General features: G+C 39.8%; 1 protein-coding gene and 1 pseudogene across 1 annotated transcript; one reads left to right on the forward strand and one right to left on the reverse strand.

The window, feature by feature from the left end:
• Positions 1–304: 304 nt before the first annotated feature.
• LOC129360624 (probable E3 SUMO-protein ligase RNF212) lies at positions 305–7,505 on the forward strand. The gene is made up of 14 exons (XM_055030954.1): positions 305–376; positions 594–720; positions 945–1,064; positions 2,685–2,746; positions 2,823–2,897; positions 3,009–3,065; positions 3,250–3,307; positions 3,433–3,440; positions 4,422–4,480; positions 5,337–5,396; positions 5,596–5,761; positions 6,647–6,701; positions 6,955–7,024; positions 7,265–7,505. Exons 3-14 carry the CDS (start codon positions 956–958, stop codon positions 7,383–7,385), a joined length of 900 nt encoding a protein of 299 aa, XP_054886929.1. The 5' UTR covers positions 305–376; positions 594–720; positions 945–955; the 3' UTR covers positions 7,386–7,505.
• Positions 7,506–13,449: 5,944 nt separating this feature from the next.
• LOC129360797 (fibroblast growth factor receptor-like 1) overlaps positions 13,450–17,402 on the reverse strand; it is a 47,733-nt pseudogene continuing 43,780 nt past the window's right edge.

Consider the following 17,402-nt stretch of genomic DNA (forward strand, 5'->3'; position numbering starts at 1 on the left):
GAAAAGTTAGTGAATTAAGAAGTTGTCCTCCACCTTTAGTATTAAACACACTTTGTCCAAAGCACCAGGATCACTTGAAGGAAAAGAAGCACACAGCATAATGCAGCCACTGCCATGCTTGCCAGCTGGCTTGAAACGCCTGTCATTCAAACTCGTTCTTAAAATGTCTTGAAGTCCTATCACCAGATCAGACCGTCATGAACAAGTTCAAACACAAATAATTAGAACTTATAAGCCCAGAAATAATGTGGTAACAATAAACGATATAGATTAAATTCGTGTTGGTTGCATGCAAACGTCTGAACTGAACTTCAACAGTCCTTTAAATAAATAGCTTCATAAGCTTCTGGTTGGATCCTCACTGCTGCGGCTAACGGTGAGCTAACACGTCTCATTTACACCGAGACCAAATTTAGAATATTTAACAGCGAAACACCCGCGAAACATAAAACACACATTCACTGAACACATTTGATCTAATATTAGCTACTCACCAGAAGGTGGAGGGAAAAGCGTTTTCCAATAAGAATGGTGACAGTTTTAATGAGCTAGCTTCTAACGGACTTCTTAATTATGCTAACGATGCTAATTAGCTTCACTGAGGAGGAAGAAGAAAACGACGAACTTCCTGTTGGATGAAACCAAAAACAGGAAGGATGGAGCAGATAAACTGAAGGATCCAGAGGGTTTATTTATCACGAACTGATAAAAACCTCACTGGTAATTAGCCTTAAATATATTTACTGATAATTATTTTTGTTGTATTATGTTGTTATGTTAGCCAGCCTTATGCTAACTTAGCATTAGCTTCACCTGAAGCAATCTGAACATTATCTGATTATTTTAAATGTTCTGCTCTCATTAACGGAGCCTGAAACAATAAGTGCCACGACAAGTAAAAGCAATAACAACGAAAATGATTTTTAATGAATTTTATTCAACAGCAGGTCTTCCAATGTCCTACTGGGTCTGCTGCAACTCCTGCTTTCTTTGCCCGAGTCCTGAGCGCAAACTGGCGGTGACGTCCTGCGGCCATGTCATCTGCAGCGGCTGCTACCAGAAAGGTAGAAACGCCTTCTGCACTCACTCTTCGCTTTTCATGACCCAACAGTCTGGGCCAAAGTTTGCATCCTCTTTCAGGCTTTGAATGACTGGTGTCAGCAGTATACTGTAATCCTGGCTGCATTAGGATGAAGACAAGTAGTCAGTTTGGTCACAGAGTCAAAGTTTCTGTGAGTTAAATGAAAGTTTCCAGATGCCAGAACAGTTCCCTAGTGAGAAACATGGCAGTGGATGCATCATGGTGAAGCAGATCAATAAATTACATCTGAAAATACAATCAAAAACACTTTTCCAGACTGGTCTCGGGAGAATCTGATCAAATGGTTCATATATCCATCTTTAACAGTGATTTCCAGCCATTTAACAAAGACACACAGACAACAACACAACATCTTTATATATACAGCTTTAAATAAAAACATTCATCTCTTAACACTCTCCTTATTGTTGTCTTCTTTGTTCATCCTAATGAAAAGGCCTGTCACAGTAAAAGGTTGGACGGTAAAGAAGTTAGAAACAATTTATAAACAATAATATTGTTGCACCATGTTCAAGTTTTACAATAGTAATGCCATAATAATGCAAAAACATATTCTCAAAGAACAATAAACTTTAAATTATAACATTTACACTGTAACTGGAAAACATTTTAAATATTCAAAATAAATAAACAAAACAACAAATATAATGAATTATTTAGTCTCTGAAAGCAAAATTATTCTTCAAAACAGGTTTAGTAGAGACCAAAGCACCAGACTGAAAACTTTATCGTCCAGTTTTTAAAATGCTGGGTATCACAGTGGCGTTGTAAACTAATAAAATTTCAGTATTTTCCCCTGAGAAACAAAAACTATTCCTGCAGATATGAATTTCTCAGATTACCAGTAATTCTGTCTGTTTTCTTCCCACCATATCTTCAGCTGTTCTTGTGAGTAAGCCAGTTTTCAGCCTCTTATCATTATTGTTTTTAAACTCAATCCTTTGTTAAGCTAACTGTAAGAAACAGTTGTTTACATGTGGCCCTCCAGTGGTCCAGGAACCACAGTTTGAGAAACCCTGAATGAGGCTTGTGGTTTCTAGAGAGCGCAGTTCTCTCTCTACCAGAGGTTTGAAATAAATATGCATCATTTTATCTTCATAAACTGGAGAAAATCCACAGCAAATTAAACTTTTTATGGTATTATTTTGTCCCTAAACTTTGCTAAGAAGCCTAAAAATTCAGTAAAGTCCTGCTGGCCAGAGTCTGAGCGCACAGCGGCATCTACTGGTCACACAGCAGAACTGCAGAAACACATTTTCTACTTGAGATCTGTTCTTTGTTTTTGTCTTTTCCTTCATAAACAAATCTTATCATTTGTTTATTTAGGAGAAGAAATATTTCATCTTTTCTCATAAAACATCAAAACAGGAATCACTGATGGAGCTCCTGCTTATTTCAATCTGATGAACCCAAATGATTGATTTTGGTTCTCTGGGTCTCTCAGCATCAGATGTGTCCAAAGAGTGGCTCGGGGGCCATTTGTGGCTGTTGGACTGATTCTGTGCCGCCTGATTCAAATTTAGCACCTCTGATGTAAGAGATGAAGAATGAAAACGAGTCATAAATGTTCTCTCTCTTCCAGGCAGCCATGGCCGCTGTTTGATATGCAGCAGCCAGTGCCAGGTTTCTCCTCTTTCTGACAAAGTAAGATCATTTTATTCCCACACAGATTCGTGTTTCTGCTGTTTCACCTTCAGGTTTCATGTGTTCATGTTTCCAGAGCAGCTCAGACGTGAAGGCTTTGTTTTCTGACGTCGGCGTTGTGGCAACCAGACATCTGACAGAGATCAGCAAAGTTTGCATAGTTCCACATTTATTACGAACTGTCCGGTGATAACTGTCTCTAGATGTGTTTAATTCAATTATTTCAGGTTATTCTTGCAGATTTCACATTGTTTTCTTCCAGGTTGTGGCGTTTCAGGCCCGACATCAGAAGAGGTTGCTCAACTACTACAAGCAAAAGGTGAGAGACTTTGTCACTTTACAGCCAACAGATAGTCGTTAGGTAAATAACCCACTGCTTAATTTCTGAAAAGTGTGGGTGCATTTGTTTTTAGCCTCTTCCCATCAGCTTTAAACATTTACAGACTTTATTTTTTTGTGATGATCAAAAACTGATAATTCTGCCGTTTTGCTGCGTTTTACAGAATCATAAACTAGAAGACATGTTGGTCACTTTAAAGCAAGAAATGCAGCAGATGGGAAGTTAGTAAAAACTGCAGCTTCGTGGACCAGATTGAAGTTTTCAGATGTTTAATTTCCTGTTTTGTTTTTAAAGGAAGCTGAATGATCAGAGGACTTACATTGCTAAGCTGGAAAACTCTCTCCAGCACCACAGGTCAGCTGGCTCGTTTAATCCAGAGTTATTATGCAGATTATCAACGTTACTGTCAATCCTGAGGCAGGAGCAAGCAAAGTTAAAATGGCCCAAAATTATACTTTAGCTTATTTATGTTTTCAGCAACAAATAGGTTCTCACAAAGAAAGAAGTGTGATTATATTCTCAGCAGCAAAAAATAAGCAAAGTTTCATGAATGAATGAAAATCAGATTAGGTGCAGGAATCCTGATTTTCAGAATTTAAAAAGATAATCTCTTTATCTTTTATTCTGATAATATTTACTGTAAGAAGATTTTTGTCTTGATTGAAAGTGAAAATTCTCCTGAGCTGCTGGAGCCACAAATCCTGCTAAATATTTAGTCATGTTAATAACATTTTATGTAGATATTCAGACATATTGTTTCATTTTTTTAAACTCGTTTCCTAAAAATCTAGAAATCTATCCAACTTAGCTGCACATTTTCATGAAGGTGGGTTTTTTTAATAACTATGCAGTATTTATTTTATTTTCTGTATATTGGACATTTCTTCTTAATGTTCAGTTTTCTTACTTTTATTAATCCACCTGCTTTCTTCTGTTACTTTTCTACTTTTATACCTGAATATTCCCAAGATGTTTTCATTATTTCTGTTATATTTGCCATCTATTTGATGAAAACTTCTGCTCTGTTCAGTAAAATCTTTATTTCCCTCAGTCTGAAAATATAAATGCAGTGAAATACACTTCACGCTCCACTAGATGGCGCAATTGACTCAGTCACACCTGAACCGTTTCAGTCAACAGGCATCAACAAAAACTGGATCATACAGAAATACTTTCAGCTGCAAATAAAAGCAAAATATCAGGATAGTTTTAAAGTTTTAGACGGTTTTTAAAGTATTTTGCATTTTGCAGTGGAAAGTTTACACCTAAACTGCCTTTATTGGATTCAAATCAATAATTGTGCGGTTCAATAAAATAAATTTTGTGTTTCTGCAGTTTAAAAGCTCCGTCTCCAGTCAGCAGCAGTCCTCACGGCCCGCATGGAAGCAAATCAGGTGAACGTTGCTACATAAACACTAACACATTAAAACGTCGTAATAGAAAAATGTGTTTGGACAAAACAAAACAGCATAAAGTTTTAATCATCTTATCCATCACCAACCGGGCAGAACTCTGTGCTTAGAGGAGAAAAACTCAACAACTCGCTTCTTTTCAACGCTTAATAAGAGAAACCGAATTTATTTTCACCTGAAAATGATCAAAATAACCCAAATAAAATAACATGCAGTGAAGTTTAAGGAGTGTGGATAGTTTAGCACTTTAATTGGCCTGTTGGGGTTTGAAAACGAACCAAATGCAGGAAGCAACAATAAATACTGAACAAAATATGGCAAGACATAAACGGATATAAATAAATGAGGAAAAGATGGAGAAAACCCAAACATCGTTGTTTTTCTCCACCTCGTTATTTATTATTCTGGCTCCCTCGACGCTGCCTCAACGTTAGCATCCACTAGCATACTGATGCTAATCTTAGCATATGGACGAAGATTAGCATTTTAGCTTTTACGCTATTGTTTCCATACAACACGGACTTTGGGTCAACATGCTAATGTAGCCCTCATTGCTAATGTTAGCTTGATAGATGAACTTAGCATTTTATCCAAATTGATTTATAAGCTAAACTTAAACTAAATAGATAAAGTCAGTATTAAGCAACATGCTAGTGATAGCTCCCACATTAAGCTAACATTAGCACCTTAACTTTAGCATTTTTCTAAATATAAAACACTTGACCTAACAGACGTAAACTTTATATTTTTAGTGTAAATTATTGACGCTTTAATGCTCAAAACCTCTGATTTTAATCTGTTTAATCTATTTTCTGTCTGATTTTTTGTTTGCATCTAGTGCTTCAGATTCCATACGAGTCTCCGTGTTCCTCCCATGTCACGCTTCAGCAACCAACATGTGAGTGTTTCTGTCTCCATGTCTGACAGAAAACCTCATGTTTCATGTCTGATAGTTAGAACTGGTGTTTCATTAGTGTCAGTACAATAAGAATCATTTCTACACATGTGAAACAAAAGGTGGTAACTTTCAGCGTGAACAGCGTTCTGCTTCGCTCCACTGATCAGCTTTGAGTTTCAGGGTTTCTCACTTTGAGCAGAATAAAAGTTCCTTTTGCTGAGAGCTTGTGGTTAAAGGAAGCGGTGATGGCGGCGGTGATGGCGGCGGCGGCGGCATGGCGTTCAGCCGCTGAACTAATGAAGTGTGCCTTCCTGTGTGGCAGCAGCCAAAGCCTGGAGCTGGATGGAAGGAGTCTGTTCAGGAAAGTGGGTGTCTTTACTTTATGTCCTAGTTAAAGTCCATCTCCTCGGGCAGGGTGTCCAAACTTTATGACATGTGGGGGGAAAAAATCAATCAGGCTAAAAAACCAACCTAAAATAGAGCAAATAAATTATCCTGATATTTTCTGAAAATCCAGAACTTCATGATAGCAGAAGGAGGAAATTTCCATCAAAAATTCAGACATTTTGTGATTCATCTCAGAAATTTTATAAAAAACTTTACATTTTCAAAAGAAAACCTTCAACATTTGAAAACTCTCGGATTTCAATGTTTTTTCTAGAAAATTTCTGATATTAATTTAAATTTTGGATTTTTTTTTTCAACAAATTTCCTTGTTTTTCTGGAAAGTTTATGAGATTATGCTCAAAATTTCTCTTTTTTTTTTGGCAGAAATGTGCTACTTTTCCTTTCCTGCCTGAGATGCTGCAGCAGATTTTGCTGTATTAAAAGAAAAACATCTGGTTTCCAGTTTCCAGATGTTCAGTGATAAAAACAAGATTTGTGTGATTTTGTTTCCAAATATTTGCTATTTATCAAAGTTTAAGAAAGAATAAAAGCTGATATTGTTGCAGAAGTTGTGTTTTCAGTAAAAGTCTCTGGAAAAACTTTGTTTTGTTAAAATGTGGTTATAAAACCATGAGTACTTTCTGTTGTACTTTACATTTTCCTATGTAAAGAAATATGTTGGTAACAATTTTTCCAGATTACAAATTAAAAGTCTCCATCTGCAGCTGCGGGCCAAATTTGCACCAGTTTTGAATCGCGGTTGGGGGCCACACAGAATCAGTCTGAGGGCCACAGATGGCCCCTGAGCCGCTCTTTGGACACCGCTGCCTTAGCTTTATAACGATTGTGTGACTCTGCTTCAGCCCATTTCTGCGCCCAGACTGTCGGTGATGAAGGCGCTGCCAGAGGGACGATCAGGTGAGTCCAACACGCCGAACAGCTGAACGCGATCTGGGTCAGACCCAACACAACACCGCTGAGTCAGCACTTCTGCAAAATTCAGTTTAGTGGAGGGATTTTTAGGTTTTAACGCCTCTCTTCCTAAAAACACTGACATTAATTTCCAACTACTAAATTAACACCATCGTTCCTTCATGATGTCTCAGACAGCTGAAGAATCAATGTGTTGTTTTTCTCCATGAACTGTGGATTTCTCTGGTGTTTCGTTCAGAACTGGCCACCCACAGGTCCTACAGCCAGAACCCACTGACCTCCCACTCTGCTCACTCAGCCACCGTCAGGTGAAACGCTTTACCCTCATCTCCACCGTTATCACTTCAGATAATTACAAAATATATCCTGATGTTTAAGGTCGGACTATTGAAACCTGCTTTTGAGCCTTATAAGACGTTTCAGCAGATAAACCGATATTTTTCTGAAGCATGTTGCATCTTGTATGTGGTATTAATTCTTTGTGCTTCTGAAAAATGAGGAATTGGTTGTAAATTCAGAGTAACAGGATGGTTCCTGTTGTTTTCCAGCCGTTTTTCTCCCTCCACTCCAGAGTCGTACGGTCAGAGTTCAGCCTGGAAGTCGCCCCAACTCAAAGCTTTGTCCTCCTTCAGGCGCTCTGCGTCCTTCCTGGGGTTTCCCCCTCCTTAACGCTGCTGCTTGGAGGACTGATGAGGCACATGAAGGTGTTAAATGTGCAGCTTCAACAGGCAATGAGAGACAAACTGCTCTTTTCTGTCAAACTGTAAATGAAATAAATTGGTGAACGAGTTCAGCGTGTTTGAGTCAAATGGCTGCAGCAGCTCTTTTGTTTCTGCTTTTCAACTTTAAATCTGCAATCTAAACATTCATCCATCGGCAGGAAGTGAAGATGAACACACTGAGACAGTTAGCGTTAGCTTCTGCTGATTATTTTACGTGCTGATCAGACTAGCATTAGCATTTTCAAGAAAAGTTATGTTTAGCGTTAGCCTCCAATAAAATAGTGGTTTAGTGTTAGCTTCAGCAAATATTTTTGTTTTTACTTATTGTTATTTTCTGAATTTTTTAATGTCTAGCAGTTTAGCATTAGCTCCTGATCATATTTAGTGTTAGCAGCACTAATGTTCTTGTTTAGCAAACTAGAGTTAGTGAAGCTAAGCTTTGAGTTAGCTGTGCTCACCACTGGCAGTAACTGATCTTAGTCCAAACATTTAATCTGTATGAAAGCCACAGCAGCCATTTGTAAAATGTTCCCCAGGAAAAGGAAACGTTTGATTTGTGCAGGGTGTGAAGGATCATCACATGACCAACAGCCACGGTGGCCGTCATGAAAAATGTCAAAATGATCAGGAAATATGATTTCTGAGACCAATTATGTCCCATCTTACACCAGAAGTATTCATCGATGATAAATATTGGTCAATTTAATGCAAAGAAACATTTTCCTTGATGGCCACGGCCGCCATCTTGAATTGTTCGGTGACTTTTAAACTGATTTGTGGCCCTGGGAGTTTTTTACTTCTGAAAACTCTTTAAATTAAGCAGCAGCTTTTGCTTCATGTTTGTGGGATGTTGGGTTTGGAACCGTTTCATCTGCAAACTGAGCTGGAATTGATGCTGCAGTAACTGACATCCCTCATCCTGTCTGGAGGGATCCGTCTGAGGCGTCAGCCGCAGTCCAGGCGTCCCGGATGCGTTTCGCCAACTTGTCATTTCACCTCAAAGCTGTTACAAACAGCTGCAGGTGAAGACAAAGGGAGGCATCCACTCAGAAACCGGATATCACCTGAAGTCACGGCGGCTCGGAAAGCCTCGGCGGCCCGATGTGTTCGGGCAGGTCGGTTCCTCCTGGTCGGTTCCTCCTGAGCGGCCCGCCGCGGTCGGCGCCATTGTCCCGCTGTCAGGCTGCTGAATGACGCCTATTGAAGGCGGCTCAGGTGCGGCTGTGTGTGTTCTGGAGCGGCGCACGCAACGTTCAGCCTGTTGCTGCTCTCAGGTGGGGAGGGCTGGTGCTGATCCTCCTCCAGTGACGTCTGAACCCGGTTCCTGACTGAAGGGACAGGCGGCTGAGCCTCAGATCTGCTTTCCACTGAACAGCAAAACATTGAAATTACTACAATAATGTCATTTTATGGACACTGTAATTTGAAAAAATTATTTTTCAACAAAACGTTTTGGCTTATTTTGCAAAAACTACAATTGAAGTTTTGCAAATTAATTTCCATTGTTATTTGCTTCACACAAATTATGTGATTAACTACAGGAAGTTACTACTGTTAGAAACCACAAAGAGACGGCCGGAAGTGGATAGAGGAAGACGGTGCAGCATGTTTTTAATGACGTAATGCCTGAACAAATGTGATTTTAGTTGCATTTCTTATTTCACACTGCAATTGTGAAATTGTGTTTTTTCAACATTAGCTGAATATTGACAAAGTTTTGCTCACATTTGTAAAAGATAAAAACTCACTGCTAATGTGCCACAAAGAGTGCAGATGTTAAAATCAGCGTAATCTTTTCCTCATGTTGGTAATAAAGAATAACAGGTTTTAAACTTTCTCTCCTGCAGCCTCACATGCGTCGCTGCAGGCCGTACAAATGAGCTCTGCTACTTCAGAGAGCTAAAGCAAACTGCTCTGATGTCAGCCGTAATTATTCAGCAGCGTGTTCCCACAGACTGTCCTCTGCTGTTCGCCTCTGTGTGTGTGTGTGTGTGTGTGTGTGTGTGTGTGTGTGTGTGTGTGTGGGGTGTGTGTGTGTGTGTGCGAGGGGAGAAAGAAGCTCCCTTTTAATCTCATCCAGACTTCACACTTTGTCGCTCTGCGTTCAGCCTCGTACCTCTGGAGGTGTAATCCCCTCCGGCAGGACATGACACGAACTAAATGATTTCACACTGGAGCTATTTGTCTGTTAGCGGCTGCAGCCTGAGCCGACGGCGTCATTTGGGATCTTCATCACGTATGCAGTTTAACACAAAGTGATGATGATGTTTAAACTTCAGATTTACTTCATAATGTTGGTTTAAAGTAAACCATTAAAATAATGTCAATTCTTTCCAGTTGAGTTCAAAGTGATTTCAGTTTCAATCTATCGGTGAGCGAAAGATCCTCCTGATCTGCTCCAGTCTTCTTAAAGGGCCAGTATCATGTAAAATGAACTTTGTTTTCAGCCTTCCATCATGTTCTAAAGTTTTTCCTCATTTTGCTGGTGGCCCTAGCCCCGCCTTCCCGGCGCAGCTCCTCCCCACTCAGCTCCTTCAGACTAGCCAGCAGCAGGCTCAACATTTTCCATTGCAAGAAAATTGTTTCGAAAATAATTTTACTCTGATTACAAATAAAAGCCTCAATCTGCAAACATTTAATCTCAACATTAATCTCACATTTTCCAACCTTGCAGAACAAAACAGTTAAATCTCTTTCTGCATGTTCCAACACGTCGTTTCAAAATGGAGGCTGATGGTCGAATCTTTCTGTTTTTTTAAATAGATTTCGAATGAAATGCGAATGAGAATCTTCTAATGTGAATTGATTTTTGGCTCATCAGGAAAATTAGTGACACATTTCTACTGTTGCAGTTAAACGACAACAGCTGAATACATTGAAACGCTAATTTCCACTGCAGAAACACAAAACCCTCCTGAGTATTTTGGTCCGATTTCTAGTGCAAGTATCTTAGTACAGTTTAAGACAAAACCTACAGAGAAATAACTTTTCATCTAAGCTTCATTTTCTACATCCAATAACCAGAAACAACTTGAGGAAAAGGGAAATGTTTGTTTATCTTATTGTTGACAGAACAAACAGATTATTTTGTTGATATATTTAAAGATAACGGAGCTTCAACCTGAGCTTTTCTTTTTCTTTCCAGTCATTTCAAGCTGGGACTCTGTGTTCCCATTTATCCTCTGGCAGAATGATTTCTATGTGAAAAGAGCAAATAAAGTAAATTAGCTCTAGCAGAAACACTTTGTGTTCACACTTAACAAGTCCAAGTCAAAGTAATAAAACTATTGACTGCAACAAGAGGATGCAGCTGCAGTTTAATTTGACTTTAACTGCAGCGCTTCTGTGAAGACTCAGAGAACAAACAGCAACTCCATGAAACTCGGTGATGGCAGCATCATGCTGTGGTGACCATGATGTTCGAAGTATCAACAATCATCTTCAAGGGAAAGCATGTTGCCTGAAGGCTGACTCCTCAGGAAGCAAACATCACTGCAAAATCTCAAATTAGCCAAAATGCTAACGTTAGCCTGGAAAAACCAGCATGTCCAGTTATATTGACTTCATTCATTGAGTAGCTTAAACTCAATGATCATCATTGTTTATTAGAGACCTCAGTTTTGGCCAATGAGGCAAAAAGTCTGGACTCCCAGTGTTGAACAGCCTAAAAATATTAATTATATTGTTTAGAGACCAAACTTTAAATTCTGATGAGCCTTTAACTGGATGGCATTTTCAACACTAGAACGTTTCTTAAACACTTTAAACGCTGCCTGCCTGCCAAAGTGTACATTTATTTGATAATGAACATGATCCAACATGGCCGCCAACATGGCCGCCACTTCCTCCCACCCAGAGCCAAAGCTGGCGGCGGATCGGAGGCTGAGAGGCGGGAGGCCGCTGGAGGCGGCGCTTCCTTCCGCTCAGCCGCGTCTCTTTGTTCCTCCTCATCCCGCTGGAAGCCGCAGCTCCGCTTTGAGTTTTTGTCTCGGAGGTTTTAATGGTGGAGAGGAATGTAAACACAGCAGCAGGTGTGTCTGCTGTCTGAGCGCATGGGCGTGTGTGTCAGTGTGTGTGTGTCAGTGTGTGTGTGTCAGTGTGTGTGTGTGTCAGTGTGTGTAAGTGTGTGTGTGTCAGTGTGTGTAAGTGTGTGTGTCAGTGTGCGTGTGTGTCAGTGTGTGTGTGTCAGTGTGTGTGTGTGTCAGTGTGTGTGTCAGTGGGGGTGTGTGTGTCAGTGTGTGTATGTGTGTTAGTGTGTGTGTGTCAGTGTGTGTGTGTGTCAGTGTGTGTGTGTGTGTCAGTGTGTGTGTGTGTGTCAGTGTGTGTATGTGTGTTAGTGTGTGTGTGTGTGTGTCAGTGTGCGTGTGTGTCAGTGTGTGTGTGTGTCAGTGTGTGTGTGTGTCAGTGTGTGTGTGTCAGTGTGTGTGTGTGTGTCAGTGTGTGTGTGTGTGTCAGTGTCAGTGTGTGTGTGTGTGTCTTTCATGGTCATTGACTCATTTCACCTGGATTCTCCTTTAGAAGGTTCTCTCATGCAGCTGCTGTTGACTCAGACGTGCAGGAATCCAGACACGTAAATATCGATTTGTGCTTTGAAATTGATCAATGCTTTCAATACTTCAGTAATGTGACAAAACGCATCTTAATAAGAGGAGTTCAATTATTAAGATATTTCCTGAAAGAGACGTTTTTGTGGGAACTACTTTTTCTTCCGCCTGCTTAAATGAGTTACAAAATAAATTCGCCTCATAAAAACACGTTCATTAAAAAAAGTCACGTTTTGTGCCGTGATGACGCATTTCCTTCTGCTGCGATAAAAACCTTTTCAGCGTCATGGAGTCACGTGATCAAAAACGTGGTGAAAATGACGAAGACAACAGAAGGAAGCGGTTATGATTTTTTTATGATTATTATTATTTTGGAAACAAACTTTTCTTTATTTTAAAACCCAAAAATAGAAATAGATACTGATCAGAAATTAATTCTGCTGATATCCGGGGTTCTGGTCGGTTTTATTCAGCCAGAAGTTTCAGAATCCTGGTCCACAGGGAGAACCTGAAGGCAGCAGCAGATCAGCTGATTGGCTCCTCCATGATGACGTCACACTGATCGTAAAACATTTCCCTGTTTCATATTATTTTTAATGGATTTTAATGACTTTTAATTACATTTCCTATTGATTGGAGACAAAGCAATTTTTCCCCAATAGTTAATATCAAAGTTTTTCAGACATTTGTAAAAATATGTAATTTTTAAAAAAATTGTTCTCAAACAATTACTATAATTACTATCATTAGTATTTTTTTTGTTTGCAACATTTTGTACGACTGCCTATAGAAACATTAATATTGTTTATTGATTAACAGATTTACCAGGTGTTGGACCGGCGTCGCTGAGAACCGGGTCAGAAATCACAATCAAACTTTTGGGACTGAAGGTAACGACCAGAGACCACTGCTCTGGGTTTGTCTCCGACATGTTCACCCTGTTGACCTCTGACCTCTGGCCATGTTCTGCTGTCCAGCCAGTCGAGCGGTGACCTCATCCCAGCTTTCAGCGCGTCGCCTCTTCCTCTGGTTTTCCTCATCATCCTCAGTCAGACGCTGAGAATCAGGAAATAAAAACCAGCCAGACTGAAAACAGACGACTTTTATTTTATTTTATTCCAATTTTCCTCCTTTTTCTTTTAGTTCTTTTTCTCTATATTTTTTTTATTTTTTCTTCTCTTTTTGAAATTGTTTCTCTTCTTCTTGCCCTTTCCCAACCTGTTTTCTTTTTCTCATTTTTCTTTGTAATTTTCCATTTTCTCCTTTTCTTTTCGGCCCTGTTTCCAGATCAACTCGCTCCGTGTCGTATCCACGTTTCACATCTGGACAAGTATTTTTCCTTCTGGTCCGTTTTTTCCAGCCTGTCGCTCATTTTGTTGAACATTTTAAATAAAAACAGGAATATTCAGATTTTAGCTGTATTTGTTTGATCAGACTTGAGACAAAAACATCCTGAAATAATTCATGCAGTTTTGAAAAAATGCAACATGATTTCATGTTTTAATGGCACCAACAACATGATTATAACAATACAGGAAACAGTTTTTAATCTAAACTACCAACATCTGTACAGGATTGTCATTATGAAGATAATCAATAAAACTTGTATATTTTCACAGCACATATACATTATCTTACAATATCATGATTGTAGCTTTTGCTACGTAGCTTCCATTATGACTAACACAGAAATCCATTCATGCAGGAATAATGCCCAGTTATACGGAAAATAACAGCAAATAAATTAAAAACACACTTTCCTTTTTTCAGTATTTTTATCCCAATGCTAAAACTTCTGAACGGTTTAAAGAAATATAAAGTAGATGTATAATATTAATGATATTTCATGTACATTAGTGGTCGGTTCACATAAACACAGTTTGCAACATGATGGGAAAACTATTGATTTATTCATGAATAGAAAATGAAAATGATCCTGATAATCGATTTTTCTTTAAATAAAAACAGAAACATCCCACAGGAAAAGAAATTTAACTTGTAATGCAGTCAAAGACTTTATTATTCACTAAATGGTTTTAAATGGCAGCAAAGATGGATAAATTAATTCACAGCAACTGCAGAGATGCTGATAACATATTAGGGATAACATACAAACAAACAGCACTATATGCAATATTTATAAAAATATATATTTTTACATGATCCTTCTTTATTGTGAAGATCTGTGCAAAAACCTGAAGGTACCGGACGATTTCCTCTGAGTTCACAGCAAACATTTTTCAGATTTTTCTGGAGAAATTTCCCCTGAATCAAAGCCGGTCGCATCGTTTAAAATGCAAAATTATTATTATTATTAAGAGCCAAAAACACCTAAACGTGATACATAAATACATGTTTATTGAAGTGGTTGAATAAAAAACATGTTGACTGAAATGTACTTTAAAAACATTGAATTTTTCAGGTTTTCTGCATTTTGTTTCAGTGGGCGGGGCTTACACTGCGTTAGAGAAGCTGATTGGATGGCAGTTCATCCGTTGTTTAATTTAATTTAATGTTTAAAATAATTGATCAGTATTAATCTAATAATACCGTTAAATTATTAAACGCTAATCAACTGAAAACTGACAATTTCAGTCAATAAATTTTAATTAATATGGAAAATATTGAATTGAATTTTTTTTAATGCATTTATTTGAATTTTGTTTAAAACAATAATTAAACATGAAATAAATATTATTTTAATGAACTATGGGAGCTTTAACTTATCACATGATGTTTCACACAACAGGAATATTTTTGACAAATTGTCTTTTGTTCATTGTTTATTGAAATTTAATCTATGGCATGTTTCCATGTAAAATGTTTATTTATTAGATAATGATTATTTTGGACACGAAACGTTTAAACTGCTTTATTTTGAACATAAACTCAATTATTTGTTTTCACTGAAGCAGAACTTTAAGGTTTAATTTCACTTTAAACAAAGTTAGCTAACGATGCTAAAAAGTTTCCCTGTTTAAATGTAACTGATGACATCATCACCTCAGCTCAGGAAGTGACATCACTCATCGGTTCGTTTTGGCTCAGCTACGTTTCGCCTGAGAATGAATCCATAGAAAAGTTTTCCTCCATCGTCTCCACAGGAAGATGAGAGTGAAACTCAAAGGAAACATTTTTCACACATCAGGATCTGGAAACATGAAATCTTCAATTCATATCAATTTATTTCCATTTTTCTCATCAAATCTCAATAAAAAACAAGATATTTGTAACTTTGAACAATGCAGAAGAAATCCAAACTGTGAGAAAACTTGAAGGAGTTTTTATGTCTGTTTTAAAAGTTAACTACTATAAAGGTTACAGTTAACTTTAAATACTTTAACCTTTAAAGTATTTAAAGTTAACCTTAAACTCCTCAGATAAACAATCTGGTGAAACTTTGCAATGTCAAAAACTCTTTTTTATTAAGATGTTATGAGAAAACTCAACAGAAAATGGAAATAAAATTATTTCAGCAGTTTTACAGTTTAAAAATCTGAAAAGTGTGGCATGTATATGTTTTCAATTCACAAAGAATAAGTCCAAAAGAAGTCAAACATTTTGTATCTGTATTTTTAAAGTTAATGAACTGAAAACACTTTTGCAGTTTGAGGCTCCAGAGCCGCTGCTGCTGCTGCTGCAGCCGCTGCTGCTGCTGCTGCTGCTGCTGCAGCCGCTGCTGCTGCTGCTGCTGCTGCTGCTGCTGCAGCCGCTGCTGCTGCAGCCGCTGCTGCTGCAGCTGCGACTCGGTTCTGGAGATCCGCATGAACCGGGTCAGACTTTGGTTGAAGCGAAGGACTTTCTGTCTCTACCTGCTGCAGTTCGTGGCGCGCTGTTAGCTGCGCCTGCTAACACTGGTAGTGAATGTGCTGGTGCACCTTGCCGTTGACGTGTGAGTGTGTGTGTGTGTGTATGTCCGTGTAGACCTTGGGGTAGAGCTTCGGCGCCAGCAGCTGCTGATGCGCCGCCGCGTATTCCTCGTACGTCAGCGAGTCTTTGTCGGAGCCTGCGGGCGGCGCCGCGGGGGGCGGCGGCGGGCCGGCCCGGTCCCGGCGCGGCGCGGTGGGCGGCGCGGAGGAGGCGGAGCCGCTGCAGCTGCGTTTCGATTGGTAGAACCAGAGGAGGGCGGTGCCCAGGACGAAGGCCACGCCTGCCGGGACGCCGATGATGACGGGCCAGGGCAGGCCAGGGGGCGTCACCATGGGAACGGAGCTGGGCTGGGACTTCCTGTCTGCAGTGCAGAAACAGGGAATTTATTTTAATAAATGGAAAACCGGACGGAACCATGGAAAAGTTTTAAATCAAGAAAATTCCAGGTTTTCCTTTAAATGATTCAAAATTTACATAAAAAAATGAGATTAAAATCCCTTTGAAACAATCAATGTATGAAACGTTGAAAGTATTCCATCAGAGGTCAGAGGTCAGCGGGATGGATGAGCGGATGGATGGGCAGACAGTTCATCCATCCCGCCTCTCTGACCCCTGACCTCTGACCTGGCAGCACGGTGAGGTAGGCGCTCCTGAAGCTGTAGCCCTTGCTGTTGGCGCCCAGGCAGATGTAAACGCCGGCGTCGTCCTGCTGGGCCCGGCTGATCAGCAGCTTGTTCAGGTACGACCCGTCGGGTCGGGACCAGACCTCCCCGGTGGGCAGAACCACGAAGCGCTGGTCCCCGGCCTGCGGGTGGAGAGCAGGGGTCAGAACCAGAACCACAGCAATCCTGTGTGTGCGCGGCGTGACCTCTGACCTCTATGGTGGAGTTGAAGCGGGCCTCGTCTCCGGGTTCGACCCGTTTCAGCCACTGGATGACCGGCTTCACGTCGCTGCGGACCTTACACTGGAAGGACGTGGTTCCGCCGTAGTCCACGGTTGTGTTGACCGGGTGGGTTCCGGTCAGAACCGGCTTGGAGATGGTCCGCTCTGGAGACACACCGAGACCGTGAGCAACACCACCGGGCTTTGACTAGGCCTTGCTCTCAGATAAACATCGCTGACATGTTTGTTTTGGTTTTTGCCATTGGATATCAAGATTTATGAAGTACATTATAAATAAAATTTATTATTGTGATAAAATTGCTATTTTGCCCCTATTTTCCAGTAATACAATGGTTATGAATAATGTTCTCAAATCTCAAAGATCAATAAACTTTAAATTCTAATAAATACAACAAATAAAATGAATTATTTGGTCTCTTTCATCAAAAGGTTTAGTTGAGAACAACAAAACCTTTTACATCTTTATTTTTAATCAGTTTTAATTTTGGAAACTTGACACTGCTGCTGCGCAAGTTACTCAACCGGATTCAGGCTGAAGCGGACCGGATTCGGGTTGAAGCGGACTGGAGTCGGGTTGAAGCGGACCGGATTCGGGTTGAAGCGAACTGGATTCAGGTTGAAGCGGATTGGAGTCGGGTTGAAGCGG

This window comes from Poeciliopsis prolifica, unplaced genomic scaffold (genome assembly GCF_027474105.1).
Source record: "Poeciliopsis prolifica strain line A6 unplaced genomic scaffold, Auburn_PproV2 SCAFFOLD006, whole genome shotgun sequence".
NCBI classification, from domain to species: Eukaryota; Metazoa; Chordata; class Actinopteri; order Cyprinodontiformes; family Poeciliidae; genus Poeciliopsis; species Poeciliopsis prolifica.